The sequence below is a fragment of the Myotis yumanensis genome, unplaced genomic scaffold, assembly GCF_028538775.1.
Source record: "Myotis yumanensis isolate MYYU_CA2020_CCGP unplaced genomic scaffold, mMyoYum1.0.hap1 SCAF_7, whole genome shotgun sequence".
Lineage (NCBI taxonomy): Eukaryota > Metazoa > Chordata > Mammalia > Chiroptera > Vespertilionidae > Myotis > Myotis yumanensis.
Genome location: NW_027223758.1, coordinates 35,946,962 through 35,966,704, shown reverse-complemented (window position 1 = coordinate 35,966,704; position 19,743 = coordinate 35,946,962). Strand labels below are relative to the sequence as shown.

Here is a 19,743-nt window from a genome sequence, read left to right as displayed (position 1 = left end):
TGTTTTATTAAGTAGGAAATTTTTTCTGAGGCATGCCAGAAAAAAGTTATGCACTTTTTATACATAATTTCTGTGTGTATAATAAAGAATACTTTAGAACTTAAACTGAAAGTTTAATGAAGAGTAAAATATATAGGTATTATAGATATTATAAAGTCGGAAAAAACGAAATCTATACTTTATGAAGTTTAAAAATGAGTTTTGAAATTCTATTAGAAGTGCATTGGTTTTTGTTTGTTTGTTTGTTTTTTAATTTGATTCACTTTAATAACCTGGAGTGCCAGGAGGAGGGGCTGGTTTTTGTGTATGTTTTGTTTTGTTTTTTGTTAATCCTCACCCAAGGATATTTTTCCCATTGATTTTTTTTTTTTTTTTCAGAGAAAGTGGAAGGGAGGTAGGGAGGGAGGGAGAGAGGAAAAGAGAAATATCAATGTTAGTGAGACACATCAATTGATTGCTTCCTGCATGCACCCTCACTGGGGCAGGGATTGAACCTGCAACCCAGGTATGTGCCCTTGACCAGGAATCGAACCTGTGACCCTTTGGTGTGCAGGGCTTATGCTCTAACCATTTAGCACATTGGCCAGGACTAGAACAGGTATGTCTTTTATTTAGTGTGTATACAGAATATTTTGGTTTTGGCACCAAGTATCTGCAAACAGTGCAGCATGATGTTAATTTATTTTAATTTAACAGGTTTAAAAATGAAGGTATAGGAAGGACTCTAATGCTTAGGGTCTCAGTTTCATGATTATTATTAAGTGAAACTGGTATATGTCCCTTAGTTTGCTTCTATACTCTGAATGCTTGTTGATGAATGGTTTAAGATCTCAGAAAAAAAGATGCTTAAAGAAAACCCTATTTTAACATTGTTTGGAGATATCTAAGTTGACTTGATAACTTGTGATATTTACATTAACTTCTGTTGCAAAAATAGGTTACCTGTGTAGTTTCTATATAATATTGTAACTTTATTTTTCTTTTTTTTTTAGAATTTTTATTTGGACTACCTTGAAATATAGTCCCTAAAAATGCCAGCTTGTTTGGATGTAGAGGATGACCTGGATAAATGATAAAAATTAAAAAAGATATTTTGGTGAGTGAAACCTTATGTAAGAGAGTGGATATGGCTCGGCTTAATTACAAGCAATGGAATGGCTGTACCGTTACATAGCAAGTAAAAAACTGTTTCCTTCACCATCTAGTGTTTTGTCAAAGGTTAAGATAGTCCTTCAACCAGATATGGGAGACTTCAGCATATTTAAAGAAACCAAAATTCACTAAGTTTGAACCTTCTGTTCTTCTGGGATTAAGAGATTGCTTAATCTCTTTTTTCTTGAGGAGTCCACAGACCTCCCAAGAGGTACATCATAACACTTAAATGCATTTTAAATATCTGGTTTCCTCCAGCAATACACCAAACCCACATAGTTCACTCGGGCCTAGTGCTGTACTAGTCAATCACATGAGTCATACCTGGATTGTCAGACTTAATTAGAAATTGAAAACTGATGGCTTGTGGGCCATATGCAGCTGCAGTGTGTTTCACTTGGCCCATAGAGTATTTTCAAAAATGTAAATCTCTTTGAAAATCTGGAGATGTCACTAAATATATGGATTTTTGTCTTTTCTTAAAATTCAAAATATCTATTATTTCTGGGCCTTTACAATTCTTCCCATCACTCCATAGGAAAATAATAAGCTGGAGCAAAGTTGTAGGTGCTCATCATAGATGGGTATTCAAGTTTTCCATTGCTCAAACCATTCATACAGTATGTGAAAATGCATTTAATAGCCAGTGTTCTTCTCTTATTTATTTTACCTGCCTGACTCCAATAGGTATGTGAGTTTGTGATAATCTGATGTGGATAATAGTGTCTTTTGTCTTTTGCTCAAATGGCAGCCAAGTCAAATAATTTGAATAGCCTGTGACAATATTTTACCGATTATTCAGCTACTTGCACCAGGTAAAAATTCTGAAGAGAAAGGTCTGGTGCAGATAGCTAAATATAACCAGAGGCCTGATGCATGAAATTTGTGCACTGGGAGGGGGGGTGTCCCTCAGCCCAGCCTGCACCCTCTCCAATCTGGGACCCCTCGGGGGATGTCCGACTGCTGGTTTAGGCCTGATCCCACAGGGACATCCCTCTCACAATTTGGGACTGCTGCTCCCAACCGCTCGCCTGCCTGCCTGATTGCCCCTAACCGCTTCTGCCTGCCAGCCTGATCACCTCCTAACCACTCCCCTGCCAGCCTGATCGACATCTAACTGCTCCCTGCCGGCCTGATCGCTCCCAACTGCCCTCCCCTGCTGGCCCGATCACCCCCAACTGCCCTCCTCTGCTGGCCATCTTGTGGCTGTGGGCATCGCCATCTTTGAGGGCATGGCAGTCAATTAGCATATTCCCTCCTTATTGGCTGTGGGCACTGCCATCTTTGTGACAGCGTGAGGGTCAATTAGCATATTTCCTCTTTATTAGATAGGCTACTAGAGGCCCAGTGCGCGAATTCATGCATGGGTGGGGTCCGGCTGGCCCACCCCGATCGACCAATCAGACCAGGCCAGCCAGGGTGAGGGGCCACAGGCAGTTGGCCGGCCAGCCCCGCCCCCTCGTCAAACTCCCAGTTGAAATCCCTGTTGAACTCCCAATTGAGGGGACAGTTTACATAATAGCCTTTTATTATATAGGATAATATAAATATGTTTTTTAAAGAAACTTTTTATTATGAGCAATTTTAATCATATATAAAATTATGGTATAAATAATACCTATATACTCATGACATATTGTTAACCAATATTAACATTTTGTTTTGTCATATTTGCTTAATGTATTTTAAAGTAAATTACAGATAGCATAACATTTCACCCCTAAATGTTTCAGTATGCATCTCTTAAGAAATGATAAGAACATTGTCCTGTGTGACCACAGCAACATTATTATCACACCTAACAAAATTAGTAATAATTTCCTAATTACCCTAAAAATGTGCTTTACATCTTTTTTTCAAACCAAGATTCAATAAAGGACCATACACTCCATTTGATGTTTAAGTCTTTTAAATCTCTTTTAATGTAGAATAGTTTTATCTACCTTTTACTAAGAGGGCAAGCCAATTGTGCTACAGAAATCCTATATTCTAGATTTGTGTAATTATTTTTTCATGGTGTTAAATTGTTCCTTTGTCTTCTGTTAAAAACTTGCTAGGTTCAGTGAGACTGCGGAATAAAGAGTCCTGGGTTCAATTTCAGTCAAGGGCTCATGCCCAGGCTGCTGGCTCAATCCCCAGCAGGGGGCGTGCAGCAGGCAGCCAATCAATGATTCTCTCTCATCATTGATGTTTCAATCTTTCACTCTGCCTTGCTTTCTGAAATCAATAAAAAATTTTTAAAAAAAAAAACTTGCTAGATTCAGGCTAAACATTTTTGGCAAGACTGTTTCATAGGTAATGCTGTGCATTTCATACTGTACATAATTTCTGGTTGTTTCTGTGCTAATGATGCTAAGGTTGAACATTGTGTTCAGGTAGTGACAGTTCTTCCATTGTAAAGTTATTTTTCCCATTAACAAGCAACAAATCTGGGATGATACTTTGACATCATGTGCTATCCAGTTGTGTGTCTGTTTTTCACATAAAATTTTATCTTTATTAATGATCCTTGCCTGAATTATTTTATTAGGAATTTCAAAATTATATTTTTAAAATGATATATATATATTTTACATTTAAGTTGGCATTCTTCTATAATAAAGAGCTTTCCTTCATTAGCTGGAGCTATTTAGGTACCCTGAAATGATTTCATTTACAAATCTATTTTATTCTACCTTGGAAATGTAGCATAAATAATATGCTTACTTTTAAAATTTCTCCTAAATATCACATTTTTTTTCTTAGATTCCTCATGAAAATTCAAAAGAGCTCCAGTAAGAATTGAAATCAATAAGTAACCTAGAAATTTATTATGTGGGTGAGCAAGATAACTGCTATTTAATCTTAGCAAACCCAGAGAAATAGCACATATTATCTTTTGATAGATGACCATAAGTAACCAAATGCGTCTCTTGAGATAGCTGTAGTCTGTTTTCTCTCTCTAAGAGTTGGTTGCTGAACTGCATTTCAAACTCAAAGATTAGTCATTATTTTGATATGAAATCCTTATTAATAGATTTTAAGTGGAATCTTCTCAATGAAGTTATCTAAAAGAAGTTACTTTAAAAAGTTTTCTGGAAGGAAGGTTAACCATTTTTTTCATAGCCTGCCTTTCAGTTTCTTGTTTTCTAAGCACTTGTGTAGTGCCCATAGGTGTTGTTAAACTGGTAATTCCTGAATTTAAATTAGCTGACTTGTGTATCTGCCATTAGAGAGCTTTTCAAATCTTGATACACAGCCTTATACCATGACCAATAGCCTCCTTAGAAGACTGTCAAAGTCCAGGTTTTTCAGTTGGTTTCTTTCTTTCCAATTAAAGGTTCTTTTGGAAAATGTTTCTTAAATTTTAAATTCTCTTCTTACAGTTGTTTCAACTTTGGAACAGCTGCTAAATAGCTACCATTTTTCATGCAGTTTAAGCAATCACTTTTTCTTGCTGAGCAGCAGCTTTTAAGCCCTAAAAATCTTTTAAGCTTTGTTTATTTATCTTTATTAGTAAAGTTCTTTAAACTCTGTAAAATGCAGATGGCAGTTGACTAAGGGCAGTGGTATTTCTTTTTTTTTTAATGTATTTTATTGATTTTTTTACAGAGAGGAAGGGAGAGGAATAGAGAGTTAGAAACATCAATCAGCTGCCTCCTGCACACCCCCTACTGGGGATGTCCCCGCAACCAAGGTACATGCCCTTGACTGGAATCAAACCTGGGACCCTTCAGTCCGCAGGCCGACGCTCCATCCACTGAGCCAAACCGGTTAGGGCAGGGCAGTGGTATTTCTAAAGGATTTTCTGAATGCTGTTGTTTCTTAACCACTCAATCTCACTGTTCCTTATTGATAATTACAATACCAGACTATAAGATGCTTTGATCAAATGTCAAAATTTCCCCCCATATTTACTTATAACATAGGACTTCCCTTCCTCCCCCATAAGATTGCTTAGATTCATTTTTGAAAAGCATTTGCTCTTGAAGTTTATTCATTATTTCAAAGAACAAAGGTTAATACATTTCTCCATTTATTCAAGTAATATAACCATATTACAGCATATTTAGTTGTAATATTTAGCCTAGCACAATTATGCATTTTAGTGTATTGATTTTCAGTCCTTTTTTCTTATCCATCTTAAAAAAGAAAACATAGTTGTAATTATAGTTTATATAAGAATTTGTTTTTTTTAATCCTCACCTAAGAATATTTTTCCATTGATTTTTAGAGAGATTGGAAAAGAGAGGGAAAGACAGAGAGAAGTATTGATGTGAGAGAAACACATCGATTGGTTATCGGTTGCCTCCTGCATGTGCCCCAATTAGGGACCGGTATGGGGAGGACCTGCAACCAAGGTATGTGCCCTTGACGGGGAATCGAACCTGGGACCCTTCGGTTCACAGGCCAGCGCTCTATCCACTGAGCTAAAGAGGAGGGCTTTAGAAACTGGCTTCTTGGAAACTTGTGAGGACAGAAGTAAGGCAAGTCTTGGGGAGCTCTTGTGTTGTGGGGTCACCCAAAGGTTTATATAAATTCTCAAAAAACACTTGTTTTCTTTTTTATTTATTTTTTAAAATATTTTTATTGACTTCAGAGAAGAAGGGAGAGGGAGAGTTAGAAACATCAATGATGAGAATCATTGATCGGCTGCCTCCTGCACACCCCCCACTGGGGATCCAGCCCGCATGTGCCCTTGACCGAAATTGAACCCTAGACCCTCCGGTCCACAGGCCGACGCTCTATCCACTGAGCCAAACCAGCTAAGGTTGTTTTATTTTTATTGTTATTTATTTATTTATTTATTTATTTTTAAATATATTTTATGATTTTCTACAGAGAGGAAGGGAGAGGGATAGAGAGTTAGAAACATCAATGAGAGAGAAACATCGATCAGCTGCCTCCTGCACACTCCCCACTGGGGATGTGCCCGCAACCACGGTACGTACCCTTGACCAGAATCGAACCTGGGACCCTTGAGTCTGCAGGCTGACGCTCTATCCACTGAGCCAGACAGGCCAGGGATGTTTTATTTTTTTTATGATCTCTTGTTCCCTCCTCCCCATACTCTAGACTTACAAAGAGGTAGCATCCTATATAATAAAAAGGTAATATGCAAATTGACCCTAATGGCAGAATTACCTGGAACGACCAGTCGCTATGACGTGCACTGACCACCAGGGGGCAGATGCTCAACGCAGGAGCTGCCCCCTGGTAGTCAGTGTGCTCCTACAGGGGGAGCTCTGCTCAGCCACAAGCCGGGCTGATGGCTGCGAACACAGCGGCGGTGGCGGGAGCTTCTCCCGCCTCCTCAGCAGTGCTAAGGATATCCGACTGGCCTAAGCCGTCAGTCAGTCGGACATCCTCTGAGAGCTCCCAGGCTGCCAGGGGGATGTCTGACTGCCAGCTTAGATCTGATCCCCCTGGGGAGCGGGCCTAACCTGGCAGGTGGACATCCCCCGAAGGGTCCCAGACTGCGAGAGGGCGCAGGCTGGGCTGAGGGCCCCTCCCTGCCCCCTCCCCCGTGCACAAGTTTTGTGCACCAGGCCTCTAGTATAACATAATGGACATAAATACAAAATAAAAAGAACTATGGATTCTACATTGTTGATTCTATAATTATGCATTGCCATGCTTTTTCTCTATTCTCTTTTCAAAGGTTTTCTTTTTGTCCACTTGGCACTTGCTTCTGGAATAATATTCACCATGGTTTTGGATGACCTTCCAAACTTAGAAGACATCTATACTTCCTTGTGTTCATCAACAATGGAAGACTCAGAGATGGATTTTGACTCTGGACTAGAAGATGATGACACAAAAAGTGATAGTATTTTGGAGGATTCCACAATCTTTGTGGCCTTCAAAGGAAATATAGATGATAAAGACTTCAAATGGAAATTGGACACAATATTGGAGAATGTGCCCAATTTGTTACACATGGGTAATTTGCTTTAATTACTTTTGCCTTCTAAGTATTTGCCCTTCTGTGACTATCTTGAGTTTTACAGTGTAAAATTTTGCTGTACTGGTTTGAAAGACTCATTTTATTTTATTTTATTTTATTTATTTATTTATTTTAAATATATTCCATTGATTTTTTACAGAGAGGAAGGGAGAGGGATAGAGAGTTAGAAACATCGATGAGAGAGAAACATCCATCAGCTGCCTCCTGCACACCCACTATTGAGGATGTGCCCGCAACCAAGGTACATGCCCCTGACCGGAATCGAACCTGGGACCCTTAAGTCCGCAGGCCGATGCTCTATCCACTGAGCCAAACCAGCTAGGGCTGAAAGACTCATTTTAATTGTAAAGTTGGAATTTTAGGATTTTTTCCCTTTTTTTTTTTTAAAGAAATGCTATTGTGTTTCTTTTAAGTTCATGGAGGAACTGAACTTAACATAGCAATATGTAAATAACCTGCTCTAGTGGATAGGAGTAAGTCTTAAAACCCAAATATATTTATTGTTTCTAACTCTCTGGCCTTCAGTTTCCTTGTGTATAAAATGAAGAGTTTAGACTGGATCTTTAAGTCTTTTACTCCATGGTTCTACTTAAAGTATGCTTGAAATTTGTTTTCTAAAACTTTAGATCAGAGGATACTAACCAACAGCCTACTGAATCCAACCATAAGCCGCATCTTATGGCCCACTTTCATATTTTTGTTTTGTTTTGTTTTTTTAATTTTTTAATGTTTGAATTTCATTGCCAATGCTTTAAAATTTTAAATATTTTACATAAAAATCCATGTTTTGGATTTTTCTGTAAAAATGGAAAGATCTGATAGCTTTGCACTCTTTCTGCCCCAGATGATGTTGAATAGCACCAAAGGCAGCCCCTCACCTCATCACAATTTCCATCTGATCTCTTCACACATTTAGATTACCTGTCTTGGTCTTGTGGCCATTTGTTTTTTTGTTTTTGGGCAATTTGGCACTTTATTTTATTTATTTATGTATGTATGTATGTATGTATGTATGTATTTACTTATTTATTGTTTAAAGTATTACATATGTCTCCTTTTTTCCCGATCGACCCCCCGCCCCCATTGTGTTTTTAAATCTTAGTTTAGGTGTTCTCCACCTTTCCTGGTTGGACAGTTATGTAATTCCTTCAGACATAGTGCAAAGCCTAGGTTTTATCTTTCTATCACAAATCTTGATTTGATCAAGTGCTCATTAGATTTTTTTAGGCATGGGTTTTTTTTTCTTTTGAGATTTGATATCAGGAGGGAAGCTGCTGTGTGTTTTTTTTTCAAGTACTTTTTTAGTGTGTTGCGTAAGATTTATTTATAATTAATGTACTATTTAGCATAGTATTAGAGACTTTTATTTGTTAAAGTTGCAGTTATCACCGTCATTGTCACCATAATTACAGTCATAATATATCATTTTATAAGGGCCCACCTAGGCCTGAACTTGCTCATTGCTCTTAATTACCCACATTTTTCCCCTTATTTTTAAATTGCTGAGTCAATTTTTTCATTGCTTTTAAATAAATTACCAAACCCTGACCTATACAGTTATTAGATTATATACTTGGTGCAAAAATATTTTTTAAATCGTATCTTCTCAAATATGATGGAACTTTTAAAAACTTTTGATAAAATGTAGCTATATATAAACAAGGATTTTTTTAAAACCAAATCACAAGTAGATAATGTCATAGCCTATTTGATGTTTGTCTAGACCACATACAAGATTCCAGTACTCTTCAGATTAGGAAGAAGCCCTGTAGCACCTGTACTCTGTGGAAACAGGATCCCAAGCTTCCTGCCTTTTGCTGTTCAGAGGCATAAGTGTCATGAAAAGGAAATTGACCTGAGAATCAGAGCAGGATTTTAATGCCATCTCTGATGCTGCCAGGTAGCCACAGGATCCTGGGCCAATCACTTAGCCTTTCTGGGCTTCAGTTTTCTTGCCTGTAATATAGACTTGAACTAAATATTGCGTAATTCTTTCTAAATTTCTGTGATTGTATTATCTCACTGCTCTTAGCAAGTGATCTCTTTTTTCCACATTAGAACAAGTGAATTTCATGTCTGAGTAAGTTAACTCTCAATATATAATGGTTTTGGAGTTGGCAGGGGCTTTAGGCAGCATGTTGGCACTTTCCCCTATCTGTGGATATTTCTTATTTTGAGAACAGATATGCCCATAAGTCCATTTTCCTTTTTTTTTTTTTTTAGTCCTCGCCCGAGGATATTTTTGTCCATTGATTTTTTTTAGGGAGAGTGGGAGAGAGAGGAAAAGACAGAAACATCGATGTGAGAGAAACACATCGATTGGTTGCCTCCTGCATGAGTCCTGACCAGGGCCCAGGCCGGGGAGAAGCCTGCAACCAAGGTACATGCCCTTGACTGGAATTGAACCTGGGATCCTTTGGTCAGCAGGTTGACGCTCCATCCACTGAGCCAAACCAGCTAGAGCAAGACCATTTTCTTAATATTAAAATGTATAACTGAATAGAGGATACAAAAGATTTAACTTAGCTGAGTTTTAACAAAAGGGAAAATTATTTTGTCTGGCGTTGTTGAAAAAAAAAAAAAAAAGGTTTTTAGTCTGCTACCTGGTCCTGGGATTTGTTTTTCCATCTGTAAAATATAATTACAAACAATATTACCTCCTCAATTAGTTAATTTTTATATTTTCTTTTAAAAACATGTGCTGAAGTTTGCATTGATTTTTCAGACTTGCTGAAATATAATGTTTTCATATCTTAACTGAAGCTTGGTTGTCAAATTATGTTGTTTGCCCTGACCAGTTTGGCTCAGTGGATAGAGCGTCGGCCTACGGACTGAAGGGTCACAGGTTCGATTCCAGTCAAGGGCATGTACCTTGGTTGCGGGCACATCCCCAGTAGTGGGTGTGCAGGAGGCAACTGATTGATGTTTCTCTCTTATCAATGTTTCTCTCTCATTGATGTTTCTAACTCTCTATCCCTCTCCCTTCCTCTCTGTAAAAATCAATAAAATACATTTAAAAAAAAATTATGTTGTTTTCCCCCTCAGTTTCATGTGCTTCAGTGGAAATTGTACTCTTGTTTAAGGTAGGTAAAGACTTAAAAATCAAAGACATAAAGAATCAAGACTTAAGCCCTCTTTAAACGGAAACATTTATAGGACATTATAAGATATGTTTCCTCTCTGTCTCTATAATTATCTTCCACAGGGATGCTCAATGAATATTTAAATATGAGTATTAAAATTTCAAATATTTTATTTGAAGAGGTAAAATTGCTTAACCTTTTTTCTTCCTTTTTTGCTTAACCTTTTTATAAGTAAATTTACTAGTGTCTTTTATAGTGCTGTTTCTTTAAATAAGCTGCAGATTCCTTTGTACGTATTCAACAGTTGACATATCTGCCAATTGAATTTTTATAGAATCTCACTTGAAATTTGAGACTTAAATGTTCTCAGTTTCTCAGTTCACATACATTAATCTGAGTCCAGAATAGATATTATTCTATTAATTTAAACTTAACCTCTCTCTTCTCTCATATTCCTTACTCTATTTTACTGCTTTCCGTTTATTCAGTAGCTATGGTGTAGTAGGTCCTGTACTAGATTTTTGCGACATATTATCTCACTTAGCACTCACAATCTCTAAGTAGTTTTTTCATGATTTTAGAGAAGAGCAAGGTAATTTTCAGAAAGATCAAATAACTTGTTCATGGGCACCCTGGTGCTAAGTGGCAAAGTTAGGATTAGGTTTGAAGTCTAACATCAGAGCCTAAGCTGCTTAGCTACTCCATGCTAGTGCTTTGCCTGTTCTTTTTTCTTTTTGTTGTTGTTTCATGTCTTCTAGTTGCTAAAAGATTGCTAATATTATTCTCTTTCTTTCACAACCAAGAATCCAGCAAGCTAAAGGTACAGAAGGTGGAGCCCTGGAATAGTGTGCGTGTGACATTCAACATCCCCCGAGAAGCAGCGGAGCGGCTACGGATCCTGGCTCAGAGCAACAACCAGCAGCTTCGGGATCTGGGGATTCTCTCCGTTCAGATTGAAGGTGCCTGTCTGGACCCAAATCATAACAGCAGCAGAATGTCCCATGATTTCCTGTGCTGCTTTAATCCTCTCTTCAGCTTTAGAATGCCAAGTAATTTACGTAACCTGTGCTTCACATTGTAGCCCTTTAGGATAAAGAGGAATTGGTTTTTGTTGGGTCCTGATGCTTCAGCATCTGTAGCCTCAGACTCTGTTCCCGTGGCTGATTTTGGCTGTTGGCCTATCATACTTGATTTTACTGGCATTCTGACCAGAAATTGATTTGTCTTTTGAAGAATATCTGATTTCAGTTGCTTCCTTCTACCAACTAAGCCTTAGTTTTTATATCTTTACTTATCTAACAGAGATTAGGAGACCCTAAACGATTCTTTTGTAGTAGTATTCATTTTTCAAATACTTTGCCAGAGTGATCTTTTCAAAATGAAAATATACTACATAAACACACACAGCTTAAACTGAAATCCCTGCTATAGCTTGCTATTGTTCAAAAGACCAGACTCTTTATTATGACCTCAGGCTTTGCATGGTCTGACCTCTACCTTTTTCATCCAGCCTTATCTTGTACAACTCTCCTCTTTGCTGTGTTCCAGCCTTTCCAGCTTGCTTTTGGTTCCTTGAATATGCATTTCTTCCTCCTGTCACAGGTCCCTGGCATTGATGGCTTCTCTATATGAATATTGTTCCCTATCATTTTCCCTTAAACACCTACTCAGCCTTCCAGTATCAGCTTACATTTTCTGGAGGATGTATTTTCTGAACTCCTGGACTCAGTCATAGTTTTTTGTTATGTATACTCACAAAAGCCTTTATTTCCCCCCTTGGATCACACTTTCATTAGAGCAGTTATTTGATGATTGTTTTGTTCCCCCATAGATTGCAAGCTTAAGTAGGATAGGGAGCATGTCTTGTTTGGCTTACCGTTGGATCTCTGCTTGACTGTACATGTTTTAGGTTCTTTGGTAAATATATGTTGAATGAAAGCAAGGGAAACACATATATAATGGCAACACTTTGTTTCAGCACTCAGAATACAGTGCTAAATAAAATATAGTCCTTGTTTTTATGAAATCAGAAGGAGTCCATGACCTTGGTGAGGCAAACAAACCTGTGAGAGGTGTAAGTGCCAAGGGTGGGGGAGCACAAAGGAGGTTCTATCTTTGGGTGCCCAGTGAACCAAAACCATCTCCTTCCCTCTTATGTGATGCAGGCAGGCGGCAACCAACGTTTTCAGTCTTACCTTCCACTGGCAGGCCAAGCCTTCCTGACCCTGTGCTTGCTTAGAACCTGAATGCTCCACAAAACCTCAGCAGCTGAGCCCAGCCTTTGTTGCTCACTGGTTGAGTGTCAACCTCTGAACCAGGTCACAATTCGATTCCTTGTCAGGGCTTGTGCCTGGGTTGTGGGCTCGATCCCCAGTAGGGGGTGCAGGAGGCAGCCGGTCAATTGTTTCTCACATCGATGTCTCCTTCCCTCTCCCTTTCTCCAAACATCAATAAAAACATTTTAAAAGAAAGAAAGAAAAATGGGGTTCAACATCATTTGATAAATGAGGGAATAGTGGCTTAAACAATAACTAGTTTATTTTGAAAAATGATTGGTTGTCTAAAAGGATTCAGGAAAGTAAAATCAATTCACAGCAATCTATAGGATATAGTGAATTTTTAGGAAGAGTGGAAGTGAAACAAGTATTGGATATAATTACACTATATTGACTGTTTATAAGCGCATAAGCACATGTACTCTTTATACGAAACACATAAGTGAAAACCCCAAATGTTTTGTGGTCTCTGTTACCTATTTACCTGAGTTAAAAGGGCCTTTTTGGTAGTGTTTTCCACTGGAGAAAGGAAACACCAGTTTCTTTTAATCAGACCTACTTCCTACAAGTTCTTAAAAGGGTAAGATACCGGCTCCCCTTTATTGTTAATATCCATAAATTAAAACGTAGGTACCAACAAAGAGGCAAAATAGATAACATTTCTAGGTGTTATTAAATTCACATATTACAGAAAGAAGGTCTTTAACTTTTAGGTAACGTGTATCCCTGGGGGATCTCCTTTCTCTCTCCACATTCTCTTAGAACTCAGGAAGGAGTGAAAGTGGTGGCAGCAGCTGTTGCTTTTGTGAGACTGGTAGTAAGTTGATGCCTTTGTAAGTTGTATGGGAAGGTGTAGCCACTGTCATAGTGTCTGCTGCAAGGGTGGAGGGACAGGTTGTTCCCCGAACAGTCTGTTCTCCAGTGAAGAACACTCCTTGTACCTTCCCTTTTTTGAGTTTTGGCAAGGGAATTGGGGAGACATCTTTTTTGAGGGCATTTTGTGACCCTTCTGTAAATTCATGGTGATTTAAAGCAGAAGTCTGCAAATATTTTTTGTAAAGGGCCAGAGAATAAATTTTGTTGACTTTGTCACAACAACTCAACTGTTGTAGCAAAAAAACAGCCATAGGCAATGTGTAAATGAATAAGTATGGCTGTGTTCCAATAACACTTTATTTAAATAAACAGGCAACAGGCTAGATTTGGCTCATAGGCTATAGCTGATCTGTAACAGGCAAGTTTGGGAGCCAGTAGTATTCTCTACATGTTGGTGTTTTGTGTGTGTGTATGTGTTTTAATATGTCTTTATTGATTTCAGAGAGGAAGGGAGAGGGAGAGAGCGATAGAAACATCAATGATGAGAGAGAATCATTGATAGGCTGCCTCCTGCACATCCCCTACTGGAGATCAAGCCCGCAACCCAGGCATGTGCCCTTGATCAGAATCAAACCCGGGACCCTTCAGCCCACAGACTGACACTCTATCCATTGAGCCAAACCAGCTAGGGCTCCATATGTTTTTTGTTGTTTGTTTTTAATAAAACTTAGCATAGTTACATGTAGTTAGCAGTTAGGGGAATAATAGCAGTATAATGTGGAAATTGTCTTTATTCATATGGGATTGTTCCTGGGCAGGGGAACTAGAATAGTGTGAATAGAAGGATAAATATCCATATGGGGCTGGGGGGAGCCTTTAGTTCAGCTGCTGCATAGGTGGAAGTCCTTTCAGCTTTATTTTAAGAGAATTAAAAATGAGAACTTACATTCAAGTATATTCCCCAGAAGTGCACCCCCCAACATTCCATGGCTCTCGGCTTGTGACAAGTTTCATTTCCTCCTGTGCCTGCCTTAATGGCAGGCCCACTGGCTCAGAGCACCACTGCATCTGCATTATCTTAGCACCTTTCACCAGGCATTTCCACTCTAGTATTTTGGAGCATGTTGTCTCTACCAATTTTTGTTTTTATTAAAGCTCTGGTTACAGAGCTGCATGAGTTTTGAGTTTGCCCCAACAATGTTTTTCTACTAAAACCTGTTATTTTCAGTGTGAGATTTTATAGAATGTGAGATTTTCCAGGAATGCATTTATCATATAGAAAAATGCCTATAATTCTTTATAAGATTATGATAAGATGACTCTTCATCATATACTCAGTAAATAGCTAATGAGTATCTACCAGGTGCCAGGCACTGTTCTGTGTATATAAAGGGCATAACTAGGATGGACTTACAAGTTATCACTTTTGAGAGTAAAATAACTATCCTGAGACAACAGACATAAAGGAACTAGGACAGACTATTGGTTACCTTTGTATAGTGATGGGGATACAGGCAAGAAAGCAAGTAAATAAGTATTTACATGGGATGTGCTCTGAAGAAATAACAGGATGTTCTGATAGGGTGACATAACATTGGATAAGGTGATTAGAGGAGGCCTTTCTGGCCTGTGACACTTAAGATTACGTGAAAATTGAGGCATTGACTTAACGTGAGAATAGTGCAGGAGACCTAGGCAGCGGGAACAGCATTCTCGAAGACCTTGAGGTGAGAAGCAGGTTTGTGTACCCAAGAAACTAAAAAAATAATGCCACAAAAGCTGAATTTATTTTATTGAAGGAGAAAATAGTGTAAGTTTTCAAGGTTAGAGACATAGGCAAGGGCCACATCTGGGCTGTCCAGTATAGTAGCCACAAGCCATATGTGGATATTGAGCACTGGAAATGTGCTTTAAATGTAAAATTCATACTAGATTTTGAAGACTTAGCTCTCCCCAAAAAGAATGTAAGGTATCTCATTAATGATTTTTATATTAATTGTATATTGAAATAATAATATGTTACATGTATTGGGTTAATAAGTATATTGCAGTTAACTTCACCAGTTTATTTTTACCTTTTTACTGCAGCTTCTAGAAATTTTAAAATTACATGTGTTGCTTGTATTATATTTCTGTTGAGTAGCACTGGGCTAGATAGATAGAGGCATTGTAGACCCTATTAAGAAGTTTGACTTGCATTTCTAAAGCAGTGAGAAGAAATGGAGTAGTTTTAAGTAGAGAAATGACATGATCTGATGTCCATTTTAAGAACAGTACTCATTCTGTGTAGGATGTCCTAGCAGGATTGGTATATTAATAGTTCTTTCCCTTTATTGGAAACCCTCAGGGTATATATTTCTCTCTTTTATTCCTAACTCCCAAAGGCAACTAAGAGCACCTTTGTAGCCCTGGTTATTGGTCTCTCTCTCTCTCTTTAATATTTTTTATTGATTTCAGAGAGAGGAAGGGAGAGGGAGAGAGAGAAACATCCATTATGAGAGAGAATCATGGATCAGCTGCCTCCTGCACACTCCCTAATGGGGATCGAGCCCACAACCTGGGCATGTGCCCTGACTGGGAATCAAACCATGAACTCCTGGTTCATAGGTTGACGCTCAACCCCTGAGCCACACTGGCTGGGCTGGTGATTGGTCTCTTATTGGTAGGATGTTTGTTCCCTGTGACTAACCAACCTGCCTGGTTAAAACAGAAAACTAACATACATCAGTGACAAGACAGAGGAAACTGTTGTGCTCTCATTAGCTTCCTTTTTTTTCCCTTTAGCTTCTTCCTTTTTTTTTTATTGTCTAAAGTTTTACATATGTCTCCTTTCCCCAATTGACCGCCCCCCCCCCGCCATTCCCACCCTGGGCAAGCCCCCACCACCCCAGTGTCTGTGTCCATTGGTTATGCTAATATGCATGCATACAAGTCCTTTGGTTGCTCTCTAAACGCCCCCTCCTGCTCCTCCTATTTGTCTCTGGATCTATTCTTGTTCATCAAATTATGTTGATCATTATATCCCACATATGAGTGAGATCATGTATTTTTCTTTCATTGACTGGCTTATTTCGCTTAGCATAATGCTCTCCAGTTCCATCCATGCTGTTGCAAATGGTAAAAGTTCCTTCTTTTTATAGTGGCATAGTATTCCATTGTGTAGATGTCCCACAGTTTTCTAGTCCACTTATCTGCTGGTGGGCACTTAGGCTGTTTCCAAATCTTAGCTATTGTAAATTGTGCTGCTATGAACATAGGGGTGCATATATCCTTTCTGATTGGTGTTTCTGATTTTTTGGGATATAGTCCTAGAAGTGGGATTACTGGGTCAAATGGGAGTTCCATTTTTAACTTTTTGAGGAAACTCCATACTGTCTTCCACAGTGGCTGCACCAGTCTGCATTCCCACCAGCAGTGCACGAGGGTTCCTTTTTCTCCATATACAGCACTTGTCGTTTGTTGATTTGTTGATGATAGCCATTCTGACAGGTGTGAGATGGTACCTCATTGTCGTTTTGATTTGCATCTCTCGGATGATTAGTGACTTTGAGCATGTTTTCATATGTCTCTGGGCCTTCTGTATGGCCTCTTTCGAAAAGTGTCTATTTAGATCCTTTGCCCATTTTTGATTGGATCATTTATTTTCCTTTTGTTAAGTTGTATGAGTTCTCTGTAAATTTTGGAGATTAAACCCTTATCTGAAATATCATTGGCAAATATGTTCTCCCATGCAGTGGGCTTTCTTGCTGTTTTGTTGATGGTTTCTTTTGCTGTGCAGAAGCTTTTTATTTTGAAGTAGTCCCGTTTGTTTATTTTCTCCTTACTCTCCATTGCCCTAGGAGCTGTGTCTGTAAATCTATTGCTACGACACATGTCTGCTATTTTGCTGCCTATGGAGTCTTGTAGGATTATTATGGTTTCCCATCTTACATTTAAGTCCTTTATCCATTTTGAGTTTGTTTTTGTGTATGGTGTAAATTGGTGATCTAGTTTCATTTTTTTGCATGTATCTGACCAAATTTCTCAGCGCCATTTATTGAAGAGACTGTCTTGACTCCATTGTATGCTCTTGCCTCCTTTGTCAAATATTAATTGAGCGTAATGGCTTGGGTTGATTTCTGGGTTCTCTGTTCTGTTCCATTGGTCTATATGTCTGTTCTTGTGCCAGTACCAGGCAGTTTTGAGAACCATGGCTTGGTAATATAGTTTGATATCTGGTATTGTGATCCCTCCCACTTTGTTCTTCTTTCTCAGGATTGCTTTGGCTATTTGGGGTCTTTTTTTATTCCAGGTGAATTTTTGGAGTTTGTTCTAGATCTTTGAAATATGCTATTGATATTTTAATGGGGATTGCATTGAATCTGTAGATTGCTTTGGGCAGTATGGACATTTTAATGATGTTGATTCTACCAATCCATGAACATGGTATATTCTTCCATTTGTTTATGTCTTCCTCTATCTCTTTTTTCAATGTCCTATAGTTTTCTGAGTATACGTCTTTTACGTCCTTAGTTAAGTTTATTCATAGGTATTTTAATTTTTTTGGTGCAATGGTAAATGGGATTGTTTTTTTCATTTCTCTTTCTGTGAGTTCATTATTGGTGTATAAAAAGGCCATAGATTTCTGGGTGTTAATTTTGTATCCTGCTACATTGCCAAATTCATTTATTAGGTCTAGTAGTTTTTTGATGGAGTCTTTGGGGTTTTCTATGTATAGTATGTCATCTGCAAATAAGGACAGTTTTACTTCTTTTCCAATTTGGATGCCTTTTATTTCTTCTTCTTATCTGATCGCTGTGGCTAGCACTTCCAGTACTATGTCAAATAGGAGTGGTGGAAGTGGGCATCCCTGTCTTATTCCTGTTCTTAGGGGAAATGAGTTTAGTTTTTGCTCATTGCTTATGATGTTGGCTGTAGGTTTGTCATATAAGGCTTTTATTATGTTGAGGTATGATCCCTCTATTTCCACTTTGCTGAAGTTTTTATCAAGAAAGGGTGTTGGATTTTGTCAAATGCTTTTACTGCATTGATTGATAAGGTTATGTGATTTTTATCTCTCAATTTGTTTTATGTGATGTATCACATCTATTTATTTTTTATTTATTTATTTATTTATTTATTTATTTATTTATTTTATTAGTTGAGTATCACATTTATTGATTTGTGGATATTGTACCATCCTTGCATCCCCGGAATAAATTCCACTTGGTCATGGTGTATGATCTTTCTATAATAATGCTGAATCTTATTTGCTAGAATTTTGTTGAGGACATTAGCTTCCTTTTTTATCATTTGATTCTGACTTGAGTGAATGAAAACTTTCAACTCCTCAGCCACAGGCCAGCTATACTTTTATTTGTCCATAAGGTGGTGCTGTTCTCCAGCATAACAGCAGTCAAAATTTTAAAGGCGTGAAGCACCCCAAAACTTACTTCACATACTTATTAATTAATTGATTGATTGATTTTAGAGAGGAAAGGAAAGAAAGAGAAACATCCATCTGCTGCCTCCTGCACAGACCCTACTAGGGATTGAGCCCGCAATGCAGGCATGTGCCCTAACCAAGAATCGAACCGGCAACGGTTCGGTGCATGGGATAGCGCTCACCCAATTGAGCCACACCAGCCAGGGCTCAAAGACCTTTTTATCATTAAACCAAGTAATATTTAAATTGCCTCTAACTTTAGGGTACACTCAATTAGAACACTTCTAGTGACATTACCTACCAGGTTATTATGAGGTTCAAATTAGACAAAATTTTGTAGGCATTAACAGTCCTATACAAATGTTGTTCTAATCATGAGACAGATGTATCAGAGATAGATTAGTAACAACCTATCTACTCTTTTTTTTCAATTAAAGTTGACATACAATATTATATTAATTTCTTGTGTGCAACATAGTGATTAAACATTTATGTAACTTGCAAAGTGATCGCCCCAATAAGTCTAATACCCATCTGATACCATATATAGTTATTACAGTATTATCGACTATGTTTCTATGCTGTATTTTACATGACTATTTTTATAACTGGCAATTTGTGCTTCTTAATCTTAGCCTTCACAAACTTTTTTATCCATCCCCCCCATCTCCCTTCATCTGGCAACCATCTACTCTCTGTATTGATGAGTTTATTTCTGTTTTGTTTGTTCTTTTTTTTGTTTTTTAGATTCCACATATAAGTAAAATCATTCACTTAACATAATAACCTCTAGGTCCATCCATGTTGTCGCATATGGCACAATTTCATTCATTTTTATGGCTAAGTTATATATGCCATTGTATATGTGTATCACATCTTTATCCATTTGTCTGTCTATGGGCACTTAGCAACCTATTTACTCTTCATTGCATCAATTTCTCTGGTGGATATCTATTTATATTGCAGTTATTGAAAGGGAAAATGATATTTTGCTCACAAATATTACAGTGTCCCCATTCTGTTTTTTCCCTACACACACACACA

At 38.0% G+C, this 19,743-nt stretch overlaps 1 protein-coding gene across 6 annotated transcripts in view; it reads left to right on the top strand.

Annotated features, from left to right (window-relative positions):
* NCOA6 (nuclear receptor coactivator 6) overlaps window positions 1–19,743 on the top strand; it is a 115,329-nt gene that overhangs the window by 44,022 nt on the left and 51,564 nt on the right. For all 6 annotated transcript variants that reach the window (XM_070420184.1, XM_070420181.1, XM_070420183.1 and 3 more), the window contains exons 2-4: window positions 993–1,096; window positions 6,794–7,075; window positions 10,986–11,141. In XM_070420184.1, coding sequence (XP_070276285.1) covers window positions 6,841–7,075; window positions 10,986–11,141 — 391 coding nt within the window. In that variant the 5' untranslated portion in view covers window positions 993–1,096; window positions 6,794–6,840. The remainder of the gene's footprint in view (window positions 1–992; window positions 1,097–6,793; window positions 7,076–10,985; window positions 11,142–19,743) is intronic.